The sequence below is a fragment of the Papio anubis genome, chromosome 17, assembly GCF_008728515.1.
Source record: "Papio anubis isolate 15944 chromosome 17, Panubis1.0, whole genome shotgun sequence".
NCBI lineage: Eukaryota > Metazoa > Chordata > Mammalia > Primates > Cercopithecidae > Papio > Papio anubis.
Genome location: NC_044992.1, coordinates 66,812,520 through 66,827,893, shown reverse-complemented (window position 1 = coordinate 66,827,893; position 15,374 = coordinate 66,812,520). Strand labels below are relative to the sequence as shown.

The window sequence follows — 15,374 nt, the reverse complement described above, 5'->3', positions numbered from 1 at the left end:
TTTTTTCCTTTCTCCTTGCTACTGACTCAACTGTTGAGGCTTCTGTATTATAGAGTAAAGTTGAAAGCAAACTCTTAGTGCCTAAAACTTGCGAAGAAAACCTTCCATTGCATCCTCCTTGCTCTTCCTAACACTTGTCTTCTTCTTTGTTCTGTCCCAAGATAAAGCCACCAATCCTTCCAACCGCCAGGAGGACTGGGAATACATAATTGGCTTCTGCGATCAGATCAACAAGGAGCTCGAAGGGTGAGTCTCAGCACTGTGGGGGCAGCTGAGGGAGCGGACTGGGAAGGGGAACAACCATGGCCAAGGAGGGCCAGCCAGGTAGCCCCAGGCTTAGTGCACTGAAGTGTGTTCTGCTTGTCCCCCAGGCCACAGATCGCCGTCCGACTGCTGGCCCACAAGATCCAGTCCCCGCAGGAATGGGAGGCACTCCAGGCCCTGACAGTAGGTCCTTCACTCTCCGGAGATGGAAGCTGCAGCCCTTCACCTGCCCCCGCCATTCCTCATGCCCCCGCCATTCCTCATGCCCCCATAGTGGTTCTAAGGGCTCATCCCAAAAGCCAACAGAACGTCCTTGATACAGACTAGATAGATCTAGAATCTGTTCAGCCAGCCGTTCCACAAATGTGTGTGCGTTTTGCCAGGCCCAGGGACAAAGTTTCTCTGACTCGGTGTCCCGGGTGCTTTCCACAAGCTCACCAACAGTTGTGCAGGGGGTGGGAGGGATGTTTACATCCTGTTATCTTTGAGAAAGATGACAGCGTATTTCTCCTCCTTCCGCTGATCTCCTTAACTGCAGTTAGGTGACTGCAGTGCCATCCCTGCCAGCACAGCCACATGGTTAGTGTGTGAGGCAGAGGGGCTAAGGAAATCAGCACAGAGTCAAGGCCCTGAGCCTCATGTGGGGCAGGAGAAGCCTTTGTGAAGAGATGCTGACAGGGCTGTGTTGATAGTTCAGAGTTGGCCGGGGGAAGAAAAGAGAGGTGAGTCCATTCATTCTGTAGTTAAACATAATGCCGGTCACTAGCGAAGGTGTCGCACTGATGGCTGAGTCCCCTGGGGCAGATCTTGGTGTCTATTCAGACTGAGGGAATTTAAGGCGTGGAATGGTGCCTGGCCCTCAGTGCCTCCACATGCTCCTAAACCAAAGAGCAGCCGAGATCTGAGGAATCCGGGGCTTTAGCCCTACTGCGTTCGGGTCCTGGAAAGAGAAAAGAAATATTATCTAGCTCACATGCTCCCCTCAGTCGTGTTTGCTGTAGAACGAATTTCTTAAAACAGTGATTCTCAGCGGGGCATGGTGGCTCGTACCTATAGTCCCAGCACTTTTTGGGGCCTAGGCTGGGAGGATTGCTTACGGGAATTCAAGACCAGCCTAGGCAACATAGTGAGACCCTGTCTCTACAAAAAATAAAAAAATTAGCCAAGCATGGTGGCACACACCTGTGGTCCCAGCTTCTCGGGAGGCTGAGGTTGGAGGATGGCTTGGGCCTGGGAAGTTGAGGCTAAAGTGCAGTGGTGATCACACCACTGCACTCTAGCCTAACATAGCGAGACTCTGTCTCAAAAAAAAAAAAAAAACACAAACCAGTGAATCTCAACAGGGTCCTCCAGGGAACATTTAGCAATGTCTGGAAACATTTTTAGTTGTCACACGTCGGGGTAGGGGTCCTCCTGGCATCAAGTAGGCAGAGGCCAAGGATGCTGCTCAACACACTATAAAGTGCAGAGTGGCCCCCCATGACAAAGAATGAGCAGCCCAAAGTATCAGCCAGGCCTCATCTGAGAAACCCTGCTTTAAAATGCAGAAGCCAAGAAAGGGAGCATGGACAGTGCACCCCACCCCGCCTTAGAAACCGCAGTGCCAGGGACCACAGGCAGCACAGGAAAGCCGAAGCGTAAGTTAGGGAGATCAGTGGAGGGAGGTAAAATACCCTGTCATCTTTCTCAAAGATAACAAGATTTAAACATCCCTCCCACCCCCTGCACAACTGTTGGTGAGCTTGTGGAAAGCACCCGGGACACCGAGTCAGAGAAACTTTGTCCCTGGACCTCACCTCCCTCATTGTAAAACACAAGGCCAGAATCTTTAAGGAAGGCACCTTCCAGGACTGGCATCCAGGCCTTCTTGGGGTCGGGTTCTCGGGGTTTCTTGCTTTAGTCCCTGCCCAGCTTTCCCAGCAGAGGTTTGCAGTTGGAGGGACGTGGTCTGTGGGCGATCCCATTGCTTAATTGCACTGTCCCCAGGCAGTGCACACCGCTTTTTGTGATGAGCTCCTTCCTGTGGGCGTGTTTATTCAGCACTCTCTGGGTGCCGGGGTCTTGCCAGTGCCAGGTCCCAGCCCCGAGCGCACCCTCACTCAGCACCTCTCTGTGCGGCTACAGGTGCTGGAGGCGTGCATGAAGAACTGTGGGAGGAGATTTCATAACGAAGTGGGGAAGTTCCGCTTTTTGAATGAGTTAATCAAAGTCGTCTCTCCAAAGGTCAGTCAGCGGCGGATTCCTCGCTCTTAGGGGCTTCTTTTGTGTTCATTTCCATCTCCCATCATACTGGCTTTCACTGCCCATCCAGCATCTCCAGGGAACTGAGATTATTCGTGTCTTGTCCTTAGAGAGCTAGGCCCTGGAGGTAACGGGATGACCAAACAGGCCACAGGGACTAGCAGCTTTTTCTGAAGCACCCACAACCCAAATCTGACAGGTGATGTGGCAGTGGCTGTGTGTTTGTCCAAGGTGAAGCATGTAGTATGGGACTCTAGGCTCCTGGCACACGGCAGTTGTGGGTTTTGTGGGTTTTCTTGGCCTGTCTCACGTGGATAAGGGGAGCTGGCCTCCGTCATTGCTCCAATGCGCAGCTGGCCATGTTCTGTTGCACGCTGGTGTGGCACAGCTCTGGGCCCCCACTTAAAGCAGAGGGAATACTTTTTCAGGCTAAAGACATTCTCATAAACACCCTCAAGATAAAATGCAGTTTGTTTCTGGCAACTTGTGTGTGAAAATGCAGTGATGACCTCCTGGCCCCCTGCCTATCCACAGACTGTATCCAGGTGGACACAACCACACCACAGGGAGGTCCTTCCCCTCCCCACACTGTCTCACACACACTTGGACACCTGTGGGTTTTGAGTAGGACCGTAGCTGCTGAGCAGCCATGCCATTGCTGTGAAGAGAACCTTACACTTTCTCTGCCTCAACACTGCAGTTACTAGGTCCTCTCATGTTCTCTTGCCGTGTAGTACCTGGGGGACAGGGTGTCTGAGAAAGTGAAGACCAAGGTTATTGAGCTGCTATACAGCTGGACCATGGCCCTGCCAGAAGAAGCAAAGATCAAAGACGCCTACCACATGCTGAAGAGACAGGGTACGTGTCTGCCTGCCCACAGCCTCCAGGCAGCCCTCGAAGGCTGGCCCAGGCAAGGAGAGAAGGGAAGGTTTGGGATCCCCAGAGTCCCTCCTGAAGCGAACAGCATTTGTCCCCAGGCAAGGCTGAGTCGGGTTGGATGGGATAAGGTGTAGCAGCCTGCCCTCCACCCCACTACCCTTTGCAGGTCTTGATCACAGGGACGTGGCCCTTGGTGTATGAGGAGGGGTGACAAGGTGACCACAGCCTGAGTGCACACGCTGCCATCTCCCCTTTCAGGCATAGTGCAGTCTGATCCACCAATTCCTGTGGACAGGACGCTGATCCCCTCTCCACCACCTCGTCCCAAAAACCCTGTTTTTGATGATGAGGAGAAGTCTAAGGTAAAGAGCACCCTGGGCCTGGGATTTTCTCAGATGAGAGGGGGTAGCACCAGGGGAATGTGGTTTGCACTGTGCTGCGGGGAGCTCTCTGGGGTCTCCCCGGGGTAGGGATGCTACCTCTTCCCTTCACCTCTGATTTCCTCCTCTCTCAGCTTTTAGCCAAGCTGCTGAAAAGCAAGAACCCAGATGACCTGCAAGAGGCCAACAAGCTCATCAAGTCCATGGTGAAGGAAGTGAGTGGGTCCTTCAGGCACGGGGTGGAGGAACCCATGACCACACAGCAGAAGCCTCTTTGCCCCTGGACACGGCCTGTTTTGTTCTCCCCTGCTGCCAGCTGCCCTACCTGTGCCCCGGAGGCTGAGAGTGGGAGGAGGAGCACAATAGCTTCCACGGGAGCACGGAAGAGAGGAGTGGGACGGGAGCAGGGATGTGAAAGCAGAAGTGTAGACTGGGCCCCAGGCACCCAGCACTGGAAGGAGCTTCCGTGCCTCTGCGCTTGTGTCGTGGGGTAAGGTCTGACCTGGCAGAAGTGGAAAGACAGTCAAGTGAAGCTCTCTTTCTCCTGATCTTCTTAATTGGGGCAGGATGAGGCACGGATCCAGAAGGTGACCAAGCGTCTGCACACGTTAGAGGAAGTTAACAACAACGTGAGACTGCTCAATGAAATGCTGCTTCATTACAGCCAGGAGGACTCTTCGGACGGGGACAGAGAGCTGATGAAGGTGGGACCGTTGACGGCAAAGGCTGCCTCCCGGGGCTACGCTGCCCTCCAGGAGCTCAGCCAGCATTTGCTGAGCACCTGCCTTGTCAGAGACACAGGCTGTGCACTTGGCAGCGTATTCATGACCTTACTCATCTGCACAGCAGCCATGTCAGTAGAGAGTGGCGTCCCCATTTGCTGCCTGGGATCAGCTGATTTGCCCAGGGTGTAAGGGCTGAATGGAAACCTGAGTCTGACTCCAGAGACCACGCCCTCGGTGCTCACCCCTGCTCTCTGCCTTTCCTTACTGCTTTGGGGACGTTGAGACAGAGAGGCTTCCTTGTGACCCTGATGCCCATATGGTGCAGGCCATGGTTGGGTGGATATTTTGAGTTCTGAGGAGCATGCCAGCGTGGAAGGCAGGAGGGGACTGACTTCCCCTCATCCATCCTGGTGACTGCTACCTAAACCAACACCCTGGGTGACGTGGTGTGGTGGTGGCTGGTGGCAAGAAGACGTGCGCTGTGGTCCCAGCTCTGCTGGTAACTGACCATGGCAACTGGCAGATCCCCATCGTTTTCTGGGTGTGAACCCTGAATGAATCAGATGATCTCTAAGGGCCTGTGTGGTTTGATTTTTATGTCTTGAGTCTCTTTCAGGAGCTGTTTGATCGGTGTGAGAACAAGAGGCGGACTTTATTTAAACTCGCCAGTGAGACTGAGGACAATGATAACAGTTTGGGTGAGTGAAAGAGCAACTGTCAGGGATGAGCCAGGCGTTTAGATACGTGGGTGGGAACTGTCACAACAGGAGTGAGAAGTCTCTCTTTCCTGCTCCAGGGGACATCCTGCAGGCCAGTGACAACCTCTCCCGGGTCATCAACTCTTACAAAACAATTATTGAAGGGCAGGTCATCAATGGCGAGGTGGCCACCTTAACCCTGCCTGACTCAGAAGGTGAGATGCTCTGGTCCCCAACTCTAGACTCCTCCAGACCAGCCTCAGGTCACGACCATGAAGCTGCGGGTGTAGGCTGGCCAGCGTGGTGTTGCACGAGGCCCGAGGGGGTTCTCTGCCATTCCAAGCAGTCCTTCAGCTTCCCGGAGGCCTGGAGATGTGGGTGGGAATTTCCCCGCCTGCTTTCTCAGACTTGCTTTACAGCATCCCCTGGCAGAGATGCCATTGGATTAGGCCAGAGGCTGGAGCAGTAACCACTGTGCCTAGGGTGCTGCCTTCTGCCACACAGCCACTAGAAGACCGCTAATTATTCCTGTTCCACTCTGTTGACCCATCCAGGAAACAGTCAGTGCAGTAACCAAGGCACGCTCATCGACCTTGCCGAGCTGGACACGACAAACAGTTTGTCCTCCGTGTTGGCCCCAGCACCCACTCCACCCTCCTCGGGCATCCCGATCCTCCCTCCACCACCCCAGGCTTCAGGACCTCCACGTAGCCGCTCCTCTAGCCAGGCCGAGGCCACCCCGGGGCCCAACAGCACAAGCAACGCCCTCTCCTTGCTGGACGAGGAGCTGCTCTGCTTGGGTACGACCCGCAGGGGACTGTCCATCCCCTGACAGGGCTCCGGGAGGAAGAAGGGTGTGTGGAATTAGGAGGAGTCCTGAGCGGGGGCCCCAGTGTGACTGTTGAGGTGAGCAAAGAGCCCTGAGTTGTAGGTAGTCAGTGAAGTTCAGCAACCCTGAGGGCCCCACAGCCATCCTCCCGGTGGACTCTGCCTCCTGCCCTGCACCCCGTTCCACAAACCCCCCACTTCTGCATCATGGACTGGAGGGCTCCATTCCCCTCTGGAGGCTGCCTGCAGAACAGCTTCTCCCTGTGCCTTCACCCATTGATGTCACTTGTCACCTGACCAGGCAAGGCGGGGCTAGGGCTGCCCAGCTCAGTCTCTTCTCATCCAGTTTTCTTCTCTGTTGTCAGGCCTCGCCGACCCAGCCCCTAATGTCCCTCCCAAAGAGTCAGCTGGGAACAGCCAGTGGCACCTCCAGGTAGGGGCACAGGATCTGTGACAGCACTACTGTGCCAAGGACCTCCACTTTCCAGTGTCATGTCTCCTGGGCTACAGTTAGCTGTCCTTTCCCTCCAGAGCCTGCCAGCTGCAGCGGGGAACAATGAGTGTTTCCGGGACTGTCTTCCGTGTGGTCCTTGGAGGGCTGTGCCCCGCTCCAGCGGCAGGCCCTCCCCGCCAGCCCCTCCCCGCCAGCCCTCGGCTCACCACCTTTTCCATTGCTCATAGAGGGAACAGTCCGACCTGGACTTCTTCAGCCCCAGGCCGGGGACCGCTGCCTGTGGCGCCTCCGACGCTCCTCTTCTCCAGCCTTCGGCCCCCTCCTCAAGCAGCTCCCAAGCTCCACTGCCGCCTCCCTTCCCAGCTCCTGTGGTCCCAGCCAGTGTTCCTGCCCCCAGTGCGGGCTCCTTCTTGTTTTCTACTGGAGTGGCCCCAGCTTTGGCCCCAAAAGTTGAGCCTGCAGTCCCTGGGCACCATGGCTTGGCATTGGGCGACAGCATGTTGCACCACCTGGATGCCCTCGATCAGCTTCTAGAAGAGGCCAAAGTGTAATGAGTGGGAGGAGATGTGGGGTTGGGCCTGAATGTGTCAGAACCAGAGCTAACTTTGAAGGGGTGGGGGTGCCTTGTAGTCCCATCAGTCAGGCTGGAAGGCAAGGGGTGGGCCTGGGTAAGAGCATGGCCAAGGGCCTTGGGTGAGGGTCAGTCCAGCTCTGGCTGGCTCTCTTGATGTGCCTTCCATCCTTCCCACCTCCCAGGACCTCAGGCTTGGTGAAACCTGCCACCTCTCCTCTCATCTCCACCACCACCCCAGCCAGGCCTCTCCTGCCCTTCTCCACGGCGCCCGGCAGCCCACTCTTCCAGCCGCTGAGTTTCCAGTCCCAGGGCAGCCCCCTGAAGGGGCCTGAGCTCTCCCTGGCCAGCATCCATGTGCCCCTGGAATCGATCAAGCCTAGTAGGTGTTGGAGGCTTGAGGTGGGCAGGGCAGTGGGGCCTACAGCCACAGAGCTGTAGGACATGTGACGGGTGGATCCAGGCACTGTTTGCTGGGGGTCCCTTAGAGCCAGGCAGTCCTCCTTGCCTGCATTCTTGGCCTTAAGCTCCTCACTGAGCGCCCCTCCCAGATTCCATAAGGAAGCATTGGATTCATCACGGCCACGGAGTAGCCTTTGTCCCCTCACCGCCAGGGCTCTGTTGGGTGTCTCTGGTGCTGCTCCTCCCACACCCACGTGCCACGTTTTTGCAGGCAGTGCCCTTCCCGTCACAGCCTATGATAAAAACGGCTTCCGCATCCTCTTCCACTTTGCCAAGGAGTGTCCCCCAGGACGACCTGACGTACTGGTGGTGGTGGTGTCCATGCTGAACACAGCTCCCTTGCCTGTCAAGAGCATCGTGCTGCAGGCTGCAGTGCCCAAGGTACTAGTGTCTCCCTGGGGCCAAAACGGCTTTAGCTTGACCCTATTGTGTGGAGGCCTTTGCAGCCAGCAGGTGGCAGTGTGTATGTGCACTGTGGGTTCCATCTGGGGCACCTGCCAGCTGTCTTCAAAGGAGCTTCTCTCTTTAGTCAATGAAAGTGAAGTTGCAGCCACCCTCTGGGACAGAACTCTCTCCATTCAGCCCCATCCAGCCACCGGCAGCCATCACCCAGGTCATGTTGCTGGCCAATCCACTGAAGGTGAGCAGCAAAGCACCCGGGGTCCCAGCCTGAGGCCCCAGCTGCCCCAGATTAGGACCTCAGGACCACCACCTCCCAGCCGGAAGTGTTTTGACTGTAGGATTGACACATCCCTTTGCTGCCTCAGGTTAAGCAGCTGAGCATGGTTGGGGGTTGTGGGGAAAAGGGACCATTCCTGTAGCACAGAGAGGGTAGCAGAGTAGAGGGCGTCCTGCTGAGGGGCCGCCCGGGCTGGATCTCACTTGCTGCCCTCTGTCACAGGAGAAGGTGCGGCTTCGGTATAAGCTGACCTTCGCCCTGGGGGAGCAGCTGAGCACAGAGGTGGGCGAGGTGGACCAGTTCCCTCCTGTGGAGCAATGGGGGAACCTATGACCCCAGAGGATGCTGTGATCTCCACCTTGAAGCCAGGCAGGCTGCCCTGAGACCGGGAGGGCTCTGGTCCCATCATTCTCCATGCCCTGACGACAGTGCTTGTAGCTTTGATGTGGAACAGGGGCCCTGGGCATTTCTGCTGGGAACCAAACTGCTGCTGTGGTAACCTCTCCTTTGGCCCCTAAAAGGACCTGTTTTTATCTACCTGTGTGACTTGAAGTGGCCATATGCTGTCAGGGGTGGGGAGTGGCCCCTGACTTCACTGCTGTCCCGGGAACATGGACCCCAGGCTTGGCGTAGGTGTTTTCTTCTTTCTACTGGCATTCACTGAAGCCACCGGGGTGGGGGTGGGAGACTCTAAAGGGAGGCTGTCACAGCTCACTCCCCACAAGAGCCACATCCTCACACCTGACAGATGCACGGCCCAAGGGGCCGCAGCCCTTTTGCAATTCCATGCTTCCCCCGCCAGCCAACTCCTGCTGCCATCCCCAGGGAGGTGGGCCAAGCTCAGTGGCCCAGAATAAGGAACTGGCATACTGCAAAGTCCCCAGCTCTGCCTCTGGTGGACAGCATCATCCTGGAATGGCCACGGAGTAATGAGTTGTGTGCTTATCCCTGGCAGTGGCAGGCTGTGTCCTATGGACATCTTGGCAGGACATGGAATTTGGCCTCATGACAGGCCCAACTAGGGATAGGAAGGAAAATGAAGAGAGCCAGTGTTTCCCCTTCTCCAGAAGCAGGTACTCAGCTTTCTGGGAAAAGCGTGCCTCCAGCCGTGGGGACAGGCCATCCTACTGACTACCTCTTGCTTGGCATGAAATAAACTGCTATCCTCCCCTTACAATCTCCCTCCACTCTGCGTCCTACTGCTTTGGCCTCCCTCTCCTCTCACCAGATGGCATGTGGTGTGGCACCTGTGGCTGGACACAGGAGGCCTCAGGATCACAAATGTTACACTAGACGTATGTCCTAATGTGCTGTCCAGAAACCTTGACTGTTCCCCAGCTCCTGAGGGGCACTGTCAGCGAAATGCTGGGTCTGGAGGTGATGAGATCAGGGGCCACACTTGAGCCGAGTCACCAGACCCTATTGCTTCAACAGTGCTTGGCCCCAGCCAGCTTGTCCTGGCCACTCTGGCTGCTGGATGTGATCCTGGGACAGGGATTCCAAGCCTCCCTCACAAAAAAAAAAAAAAAGAAAAGAAAAGAAAACAATCACCAGCTGCCATAGACACGGGGAAGCTTGCAGAGCTCAGATGAACAAGCTCAGCAATCGGACATCTCTGGGGGAAAGGAAGGTGGCACAGACCACATTCCCTGGTTCCTCCCTGCCCCTTGCCAGGCTTCCTTATTCCTTCCTATGGATCAAGAGGTCATATTCCTTCCCTGCCCCTCGGTGTCTTTAGCAAGCAGGTTTCACTGCTTCATTAGAACAGGACAGGTCAAAAGTGAATCATTTTTCACTAAAGAATAAACCCAAGAGCTTTCCAGAGACTGGCTGCTGCAGCCCTGGGAATGTCTGGAAATACTCTGTGGAAATGGAACTTTCTATTACGCTCTAGACATCACAGTTATTTGAGTGTTACTCATTACTATTGAGGTCAATGCTTCGTGGCAAATGGCTGTACTGGACATACCAACTCTGCTGCCCTTGTTTTGCTGCATGTTAAATAAAACCATTTTCACTGTACTTGGAATCTTCCTAATATAGACGCCATTCACCCTGATGGAGGAAAAGGTACCACCTATGAATTCCAGGTATACATGAGTGGATAGCCTGTGATAGAACTGCCCAAGGTTTTTGTTAAAAGTGCAGGTTCCTGTATGCTTCTATTTTAAGGGAACTAAATAACCAAAATGTTAAGTGTTGCAGAAGAGGTGAGGCAGGATTTCAGAAGCACAAGTATACCACCAAGGGCTCTTCAAATTTCCAAGACACTGTAGGCACCATAACTTTGGGGGTTTCTTTTTTTCTTTTTTTTTTTTTTTTTTGAGGTGGAGTCTCACTCTGTCACCTAGGCTGGAGTGCAGTGGGCAGATCTCAGCTCACTGCAAGCTCCGCCACCCAGGTTCATGCCATTCTCCTGCCTCAGCCTCCCGAGTAGCTGGGACTACAGGTGCCCGCCACGTCGCCCGGCTAGTTTTTTGTATTTTTTAGTAGAGACAGGGTTTCACCATGTTAGCCAGGATGGTCTCGATCTCCTAACCTCTTGATCCGCCCGTCTTGGCCTCCCAAAGTGCTGGGATTACAGGCTTGAGCCACCGCACCCGGCCTCTTTTTTGTTTTTTTTTAAACAGAGATGCGGTCTCCCTATGTTGTCCAGGCTGGTCTCAAACTCCTGGGGTTGAGGGATCCTCCCAAAGTGCTGGGATTACAGGCGTGAGCCACTGCGCCAGACCTGGGGGGTGGTTTCTTATCTAAGGAGGCACAGGAAGACAGTTCCACATCAAATAGAACATAAGAGAAGGCTGGGTGCGGTGGTTCACGCCTATAATCCCAGCACTGTGAGAGGCCAAGGCGGGCAGATCACAAGGTCAGGAATTTGAGATCAGTCTGGCCAACACAGTGAAACCCCGTCTCTATTAAAAATACAAAAAATTTAGCTGGATGTGGTGTGCACCTATAATTCCAGCTGCTTGGGAGGCTAAGGCAGGAGAATCACATGAACCTGGGAGGCGGAGGTTGCAGTGAGCTGAGATGGCACCATTGCACTCGAGCCCAGGCAACAGTGCAAGACTGTGTCTCAAAAAAAAAAAAACATAAAACAAGCATTTTTTAATCTTACTACCTCAGGTTCAGACTGGACAGATAAACTCCCTGGGTGGACTCTAAGAACCTACATTTGCAACACATTTATTCCTTTAAAAAATCTATATACATTGCCATACAAAGATAACACAATGAAGCAGTTCTCAGGAACCTTCCAGTGAGCCTTCTCTTATAATTGCCCGAGCAAGATTTCGTGCCAGAGCAAGTCTCAGCATTTCCACCTTGGTGGTTTCTATGTCCTCGTCCTGCAAAGCAGAGAGCACCAGCATGAGACAAGAGCAGGAAGGAGCCCTTTCACACTCCCGAAGGTTCTAGCTAATCCAAAAGTAGAGGGCACTTAACACTCATAGTAGCTTCCAGAAAATTATCAATATAAAAGAAAGCAATACCAAAGGGCCATACTGGAAATGATGAACAGGAAAGAGCAAAATGTAGAGCTCAGAACACTAGAATCCCTCATTTCCTCCTAAAAGAAGGTGGTGTGTGAATGACACAGGTTAAGGGGAACAGAGGCACATGTGTCCATAGGAGCCAGTGTTTCTGGAGGGAAGGGGAAGTCTGAGATAAGAGGGAGCCTTTTCCCACCTCCATGTGGAACCATCAGCCCAGAAGTGAAAATGACCTGGAGCTGCTGAATATCAGATTCTCCACACACAGGTCTTCTTGACGTCAAGTCCTCCAGACACCGCATCAACTCGTAAGTCTGTTCTGCTGAGAAAATCACCTAGGGAAGAGAGCCTGCCTTGCTTGGCTGCCCCCAGCCCAGGCCTGCACTGGTTGGGCAGGGGCCCACGTTCGGACGTTCTTCCTTTCATGCCTTTCGCAACAGTGTGCTTTGTACAGGAAGACCTCATTTCAAATTAAGCAGTGTTTCCTGTGTGAGTCTGGAATTCCAGAGAGGGTGCTAAGGGGAACACACGTGCGCAGGCAGAACGACAAGGGAGGAAACACACACACGCCAACAGCTACACAACTAAGCTCCAGCAGGGACAAGCAAAGAAAACCACCCTGCTGCAACCTTCACCTGTTTTTGTTCCAAAAGGGGCAGGGCATCTGTCAGCAGAGTCATCCAGAAAGACCGAGGGGCAATCCGAGACGTCATCAAGGACAGAAGGAGAGAAGCTGCGTCAGCAAAACGCTTCTCCCCGTACATACGGTGGAACTCGCGATACTTTCCTACGGCGAAACAAGAGCACTAGGTAACGTGCATATTCCCCCAAATTGCCCAAGTGACACCTACAAAAGTCACCCTGGCCCTAACCAAGAGAAGAAAAACCACAGACCAGCCACTCCACAGAGCAGGAGATTTTTTCTATCTCCAAACTCATAGGCCCCAATGAGATGCAGACCAAGAGCGTTCAAAGCAGACTTGGAAGAACTCCAAAGAGCCAAATCTGGGGAAACATCAGAGTCAAAATACGTAACAATAGTCATGGATTAAAACAGATTGACTAGGCCAGGTGCAGTGGCTCATGCCTATGCCTGTAATCCCAGCACTTTGGGAGGCCAAGGTGGGTGGATCACCTGAGGTCCGGAGTTTGAGACCAGCCTGGCCAACATAGTGAAACCCCATCTCTACTAAAAATACAAAAATTAGCCAGGTATTGTGGCATGCACCTGTAGTCTCAGCTACTTGGGAGGCTGAAGAGGGAGAATTGCTTGAACCCGGGAGGTGGAAGTTGCAGTGAGCCGGGATCGTACCACTGCACTCCAGCCTGGGAGACAGAGTGAGACTCCATCTTAAAAAAAAAAAAAAAGGAAACATGGAGGCACTGGCCGGGCGCAGTAGCTCACGCCTGTAATCCCAGCACTTTGGGAGGCCAAAGCGGACGGGTCACTTGAGGTCAGGAGTTCGAGACAAGCTTGGCCAACATGATGAAACCCCATCTCTACTAAAAATACAAAAAATTAGCCAGGCATGGTGGCGCATGCCTGTAGTCCCAGCTACTTGGGAGGCTGAGGCAGGAGAATCGCTTGGACCTGGGAGGCAGATGTTGCAGTGAGCTGAGATCACGCCACTGCACTCCAGCCTGGGTGACAGAGTGAGACTGTCCCAAAAAACTAAATAAATAAAAGACAAAAATTAGCCAGGCGTGGTGCCGCATGCTTGTAATCCCAGCTACCTGGGAGGCTGAGGCATGAGAATTGCTTAAAGTCAGGAGGTGGAGGTTGCAGTGAGCTGAGATCATGCCACTGCACTCCAGCCTGGCAGCCTGGGCCACAGAGCGAGTAAGATTCTGTCTCAAAAAAAAAAAAAAAAGAAACATGGAGGCACTAAGGAGATGTGACAGCCAAACTCACGATCCTGGACATGACGGAGGATGTTTCTGGGGCCACTGATGCAATGGGAATATATGAAGGAAGTGCTGGGAGGTCTGATATGATCCCTCCAACCTCCCCAACTACCCACTTGTGTCTAAAGCACAGGGCACAAAACCCAGGGACTCACCCAGGAATGTCAGTCGGTCACTGAGCATCATGGCTGGCCCCAGGTTGTCAATGAGATCCAAATCAGAAAAGCAGCCTCGCTCACAGTAATCCCTGAGGAATCTGCAGGGCCCAGCCCAGACATCAGAGCAGCAGTCTCAGGCCCACCTCAACCACCCAGTCCCTGGGAAGCCAACACCAGCGGTACCCACCTGTCTGACACAAGCGTGGCAAAGGCGGCATCCTTAGCACGGATGCTCCAAGAGAGGGCAGAACCCAGGCGATTGTTGCGGACGGCTTTCATGGCTAAGATCTTACAAATGCTGCGAACTTTGCGAGGGAAAAGAAAAGGTGAACGGCTTTCACTCCACAAATCACTCCATTCCTGAGCCCTGTGGGGACCAGAGTGGCCTCACAGCCTCACTCCACCCCCAAAGCCACTCTGTGGGCTCTAAACGCAGCTGGATTGGCAGAGCTGGAAACTCAGGCTGATTAACAGTGTCTGGGCTCTGCTAAGAGTGTAAGTGCCCGTCACGGCAGGACTGGCTCTGTGAGTGTGTGTGGCTTCAAGGGTAGCAAAAGATTTTTGTTTCTCCCTACGTGTCAGCTCTTCTATTACCTCTCCAGATGCCTCAAATCCTATCTTCCTGTGGATCATGAATACCATATGCTTTCAGAAATGGTCGTGAACATGCCAACTGTCTCTCTGCAGGGTAGTAACTCATGTTTACATCCCTCAACAGTGAGGGGAGAGAGGAAGGGGCAGACTTGGTCATCCTCATTCCACTCTCTCTGCTTTTCGGGAGCCACCTCCAGCACTGCTTCCCCATTGAGCCTGGCTGAGATAGCGATAGCAACCCACCTGGACAGGGAAATAGCGCCGACCCCAGCCCTGACCTCGTGGAATCAAGTGTGTGAGAAAAGGGGCGGCTCACGCCTTTCCAGGTGGTGTGTAGATTTTGTCTCGGTTCCAGAGGATCCCTAGCTTTCCTGTCCCTCCCAAATAATTATCCCATCTCTTAGTTTACCTCTTGGCGTCCACAGCCCCACCTCTCTCCAGTGTGGCTCGTGAGGAGGAGAATGGCTGGGGTAGGCACAAAGTGTGACCTCAGGGTCGCGACTCCCATGTCCCACAGATGGTAAGGCTGGGAGCAGGGCCAGCTCACCTTGTTCAGTCATCTGCCGCTGCTCACAGATCCGCAGCACCTTGAGGGCTTTCTGCTCAGTGTTCAGAGGTATCCGCTCAATGTGCAGCTCCAGGGACACCCGGCCCAGCTTGGGGCAGTAATCAAAGTAATCCACCCCCAGCTGCCACAGGCTGCAAAGGTTCGAGGAAGACAGACATGAGGTGCTGCCTCGTGGCTCTGGGGACTGGCACCTGCAGCTCCCTTTCACTGACCCTTCTGTAGCCTTCAGGGAGCCAACCGGGAGAGAACAGTCCAAGCTCCAGTGGCACCCGCATGCTGAAGAGCACACGGCACAGCCTGCACCCGTGGGAGCCTCCCTACCTGGGATGAGCGAACAGTCCAGAGGCGTACTCCAGCAGGAGGAACTCTCTCATGTTGGAACCGAAACTGGAATAAAACATACCAAAAGACCAAGACTCCTGGCCTGCCCTGTTCAGGGCCCCCTTCCTCAGCCCAACCTCCCTTCCAGGCATTCAG

General features: G+C 54.0%; 2 protein-coding genes across 10 annotated transcripts in view; one reads left to right on the top strand and one right to left on the bottom strand.

Annotated features, from left to right (window-relative positions):
* GGA3 (golgi associated, gamma adaptin ear containing, ARF binding protein 3) overlaps positions 1-15,255 on the top strand; it is a 25,570-nt gene extending 10,315 nt beyond the window's left edge. For 3 of the 6 annotated variants that reach the window (XM_003913416.5, XM_017950965.3, XM_017950966.3), the window contains exons 2-17: positions 162-246; positions 372-447; positions 2,389-2,487; positions 3,240-3,363; positions 3,643-3,746; positions 3,899-3,979; positions 4,331-4,468; positions 5,106-5,187; positions 5,286-5,402; positions 5,742-5,987; positions 6,381-6,448; positions 6,697-7,016; positions 7,226-7,422; positions 7,714-7,883; positions 8,032-8,142; positions 8,404-10,203. In XM_003913416.5, coding sequence (XP_003913465.1) covers positions 2,404-2,487; positions 3,240-3,363; positions 3,643-3,746; positions 3,899-3,979; positions 4,331-4,468; positions 5,106-5,187; positions 5,286-5,402; positions 5,742-5,987; positions 6,381-6,448; positions 6,697-7,016; positions 7,226-7,422; positions 7,714-7,883; positions 8,032-8,142; positions 8,404-8,514 — 1,953 coding nt within the window. In that variant the 5' untranslated portion in view covers positions 162-246; positions 372-447; positions 2,389-2,403 and the 3' untranslated portion in view covers positions 8,515-10,203. Of the gene's footprint in view, positions 1-161; positions 247-371; positions 448-2,388; positions 2,488-3,239; positions 3,364-3,642; positions 3,747-3,898; positions 3,980-4,330; positions 4,469-5,105; positions 5,188-5,285; positions 5,403-5,741; positions 5,988-6,380; positions 6,449-6,696; positions 7,017-7,225; positions 7,423-7,713; positions 7,884-8,031; positions 8,143-8,403; positions 10,204-15,119 lie in introns of those variants that run through there. The other 3 variants (XM_031657752.1, XM_009191220.4, XR_002517783.2) reach the window with 3 other exon arrangements.
* Positions 11,348-15,374, bottom strand: part of NUP85 (nucleoporin 85) — a 25,010-nt gene continuing 20,983 nt past the window's right edge. Inside the window, exons 10-16 of one of the 4 annotated variants that reach the window (XR_004179504.1) lie at positions 15,219-15,284; positions 14,877-15,028; positions 13,923-14,040; positions 13,733-13,833; positions 12,308-12,459; positions 11,906-11,991; positions 11,348-11,528 (exon numbers count right to left, since the gene is read on the bottom strand). Coding sequence is in view for 2 of the 4 variants with exons in the window: in XM_031657753.1 (XP_031513613.1) it covers positions 11,368-11,528; positions 11,869-12,007; positions 12,308-12,459; positions 13,733-13,833; positions 13,923-14,040; positions 14,877-15,028; positions 15,219-15,284 (889 nt within the window). In the remaining 2 variants the exon portion in view is untranslated. Of the gene's footprint in view, positions 11,529-11,868; positions 12,008-12,307; positions 12,460-13,732; positions 13,834-13,922; positions 14,041-14,876; positions 15,029-15,218; positions 15,285-15,374 lie in introns of all 4 variants that reach the window. The other 3 variants (XM_031657753.1, XM_031657754.1, XR_004179505.1) reach the window with 3 other exon arrangements.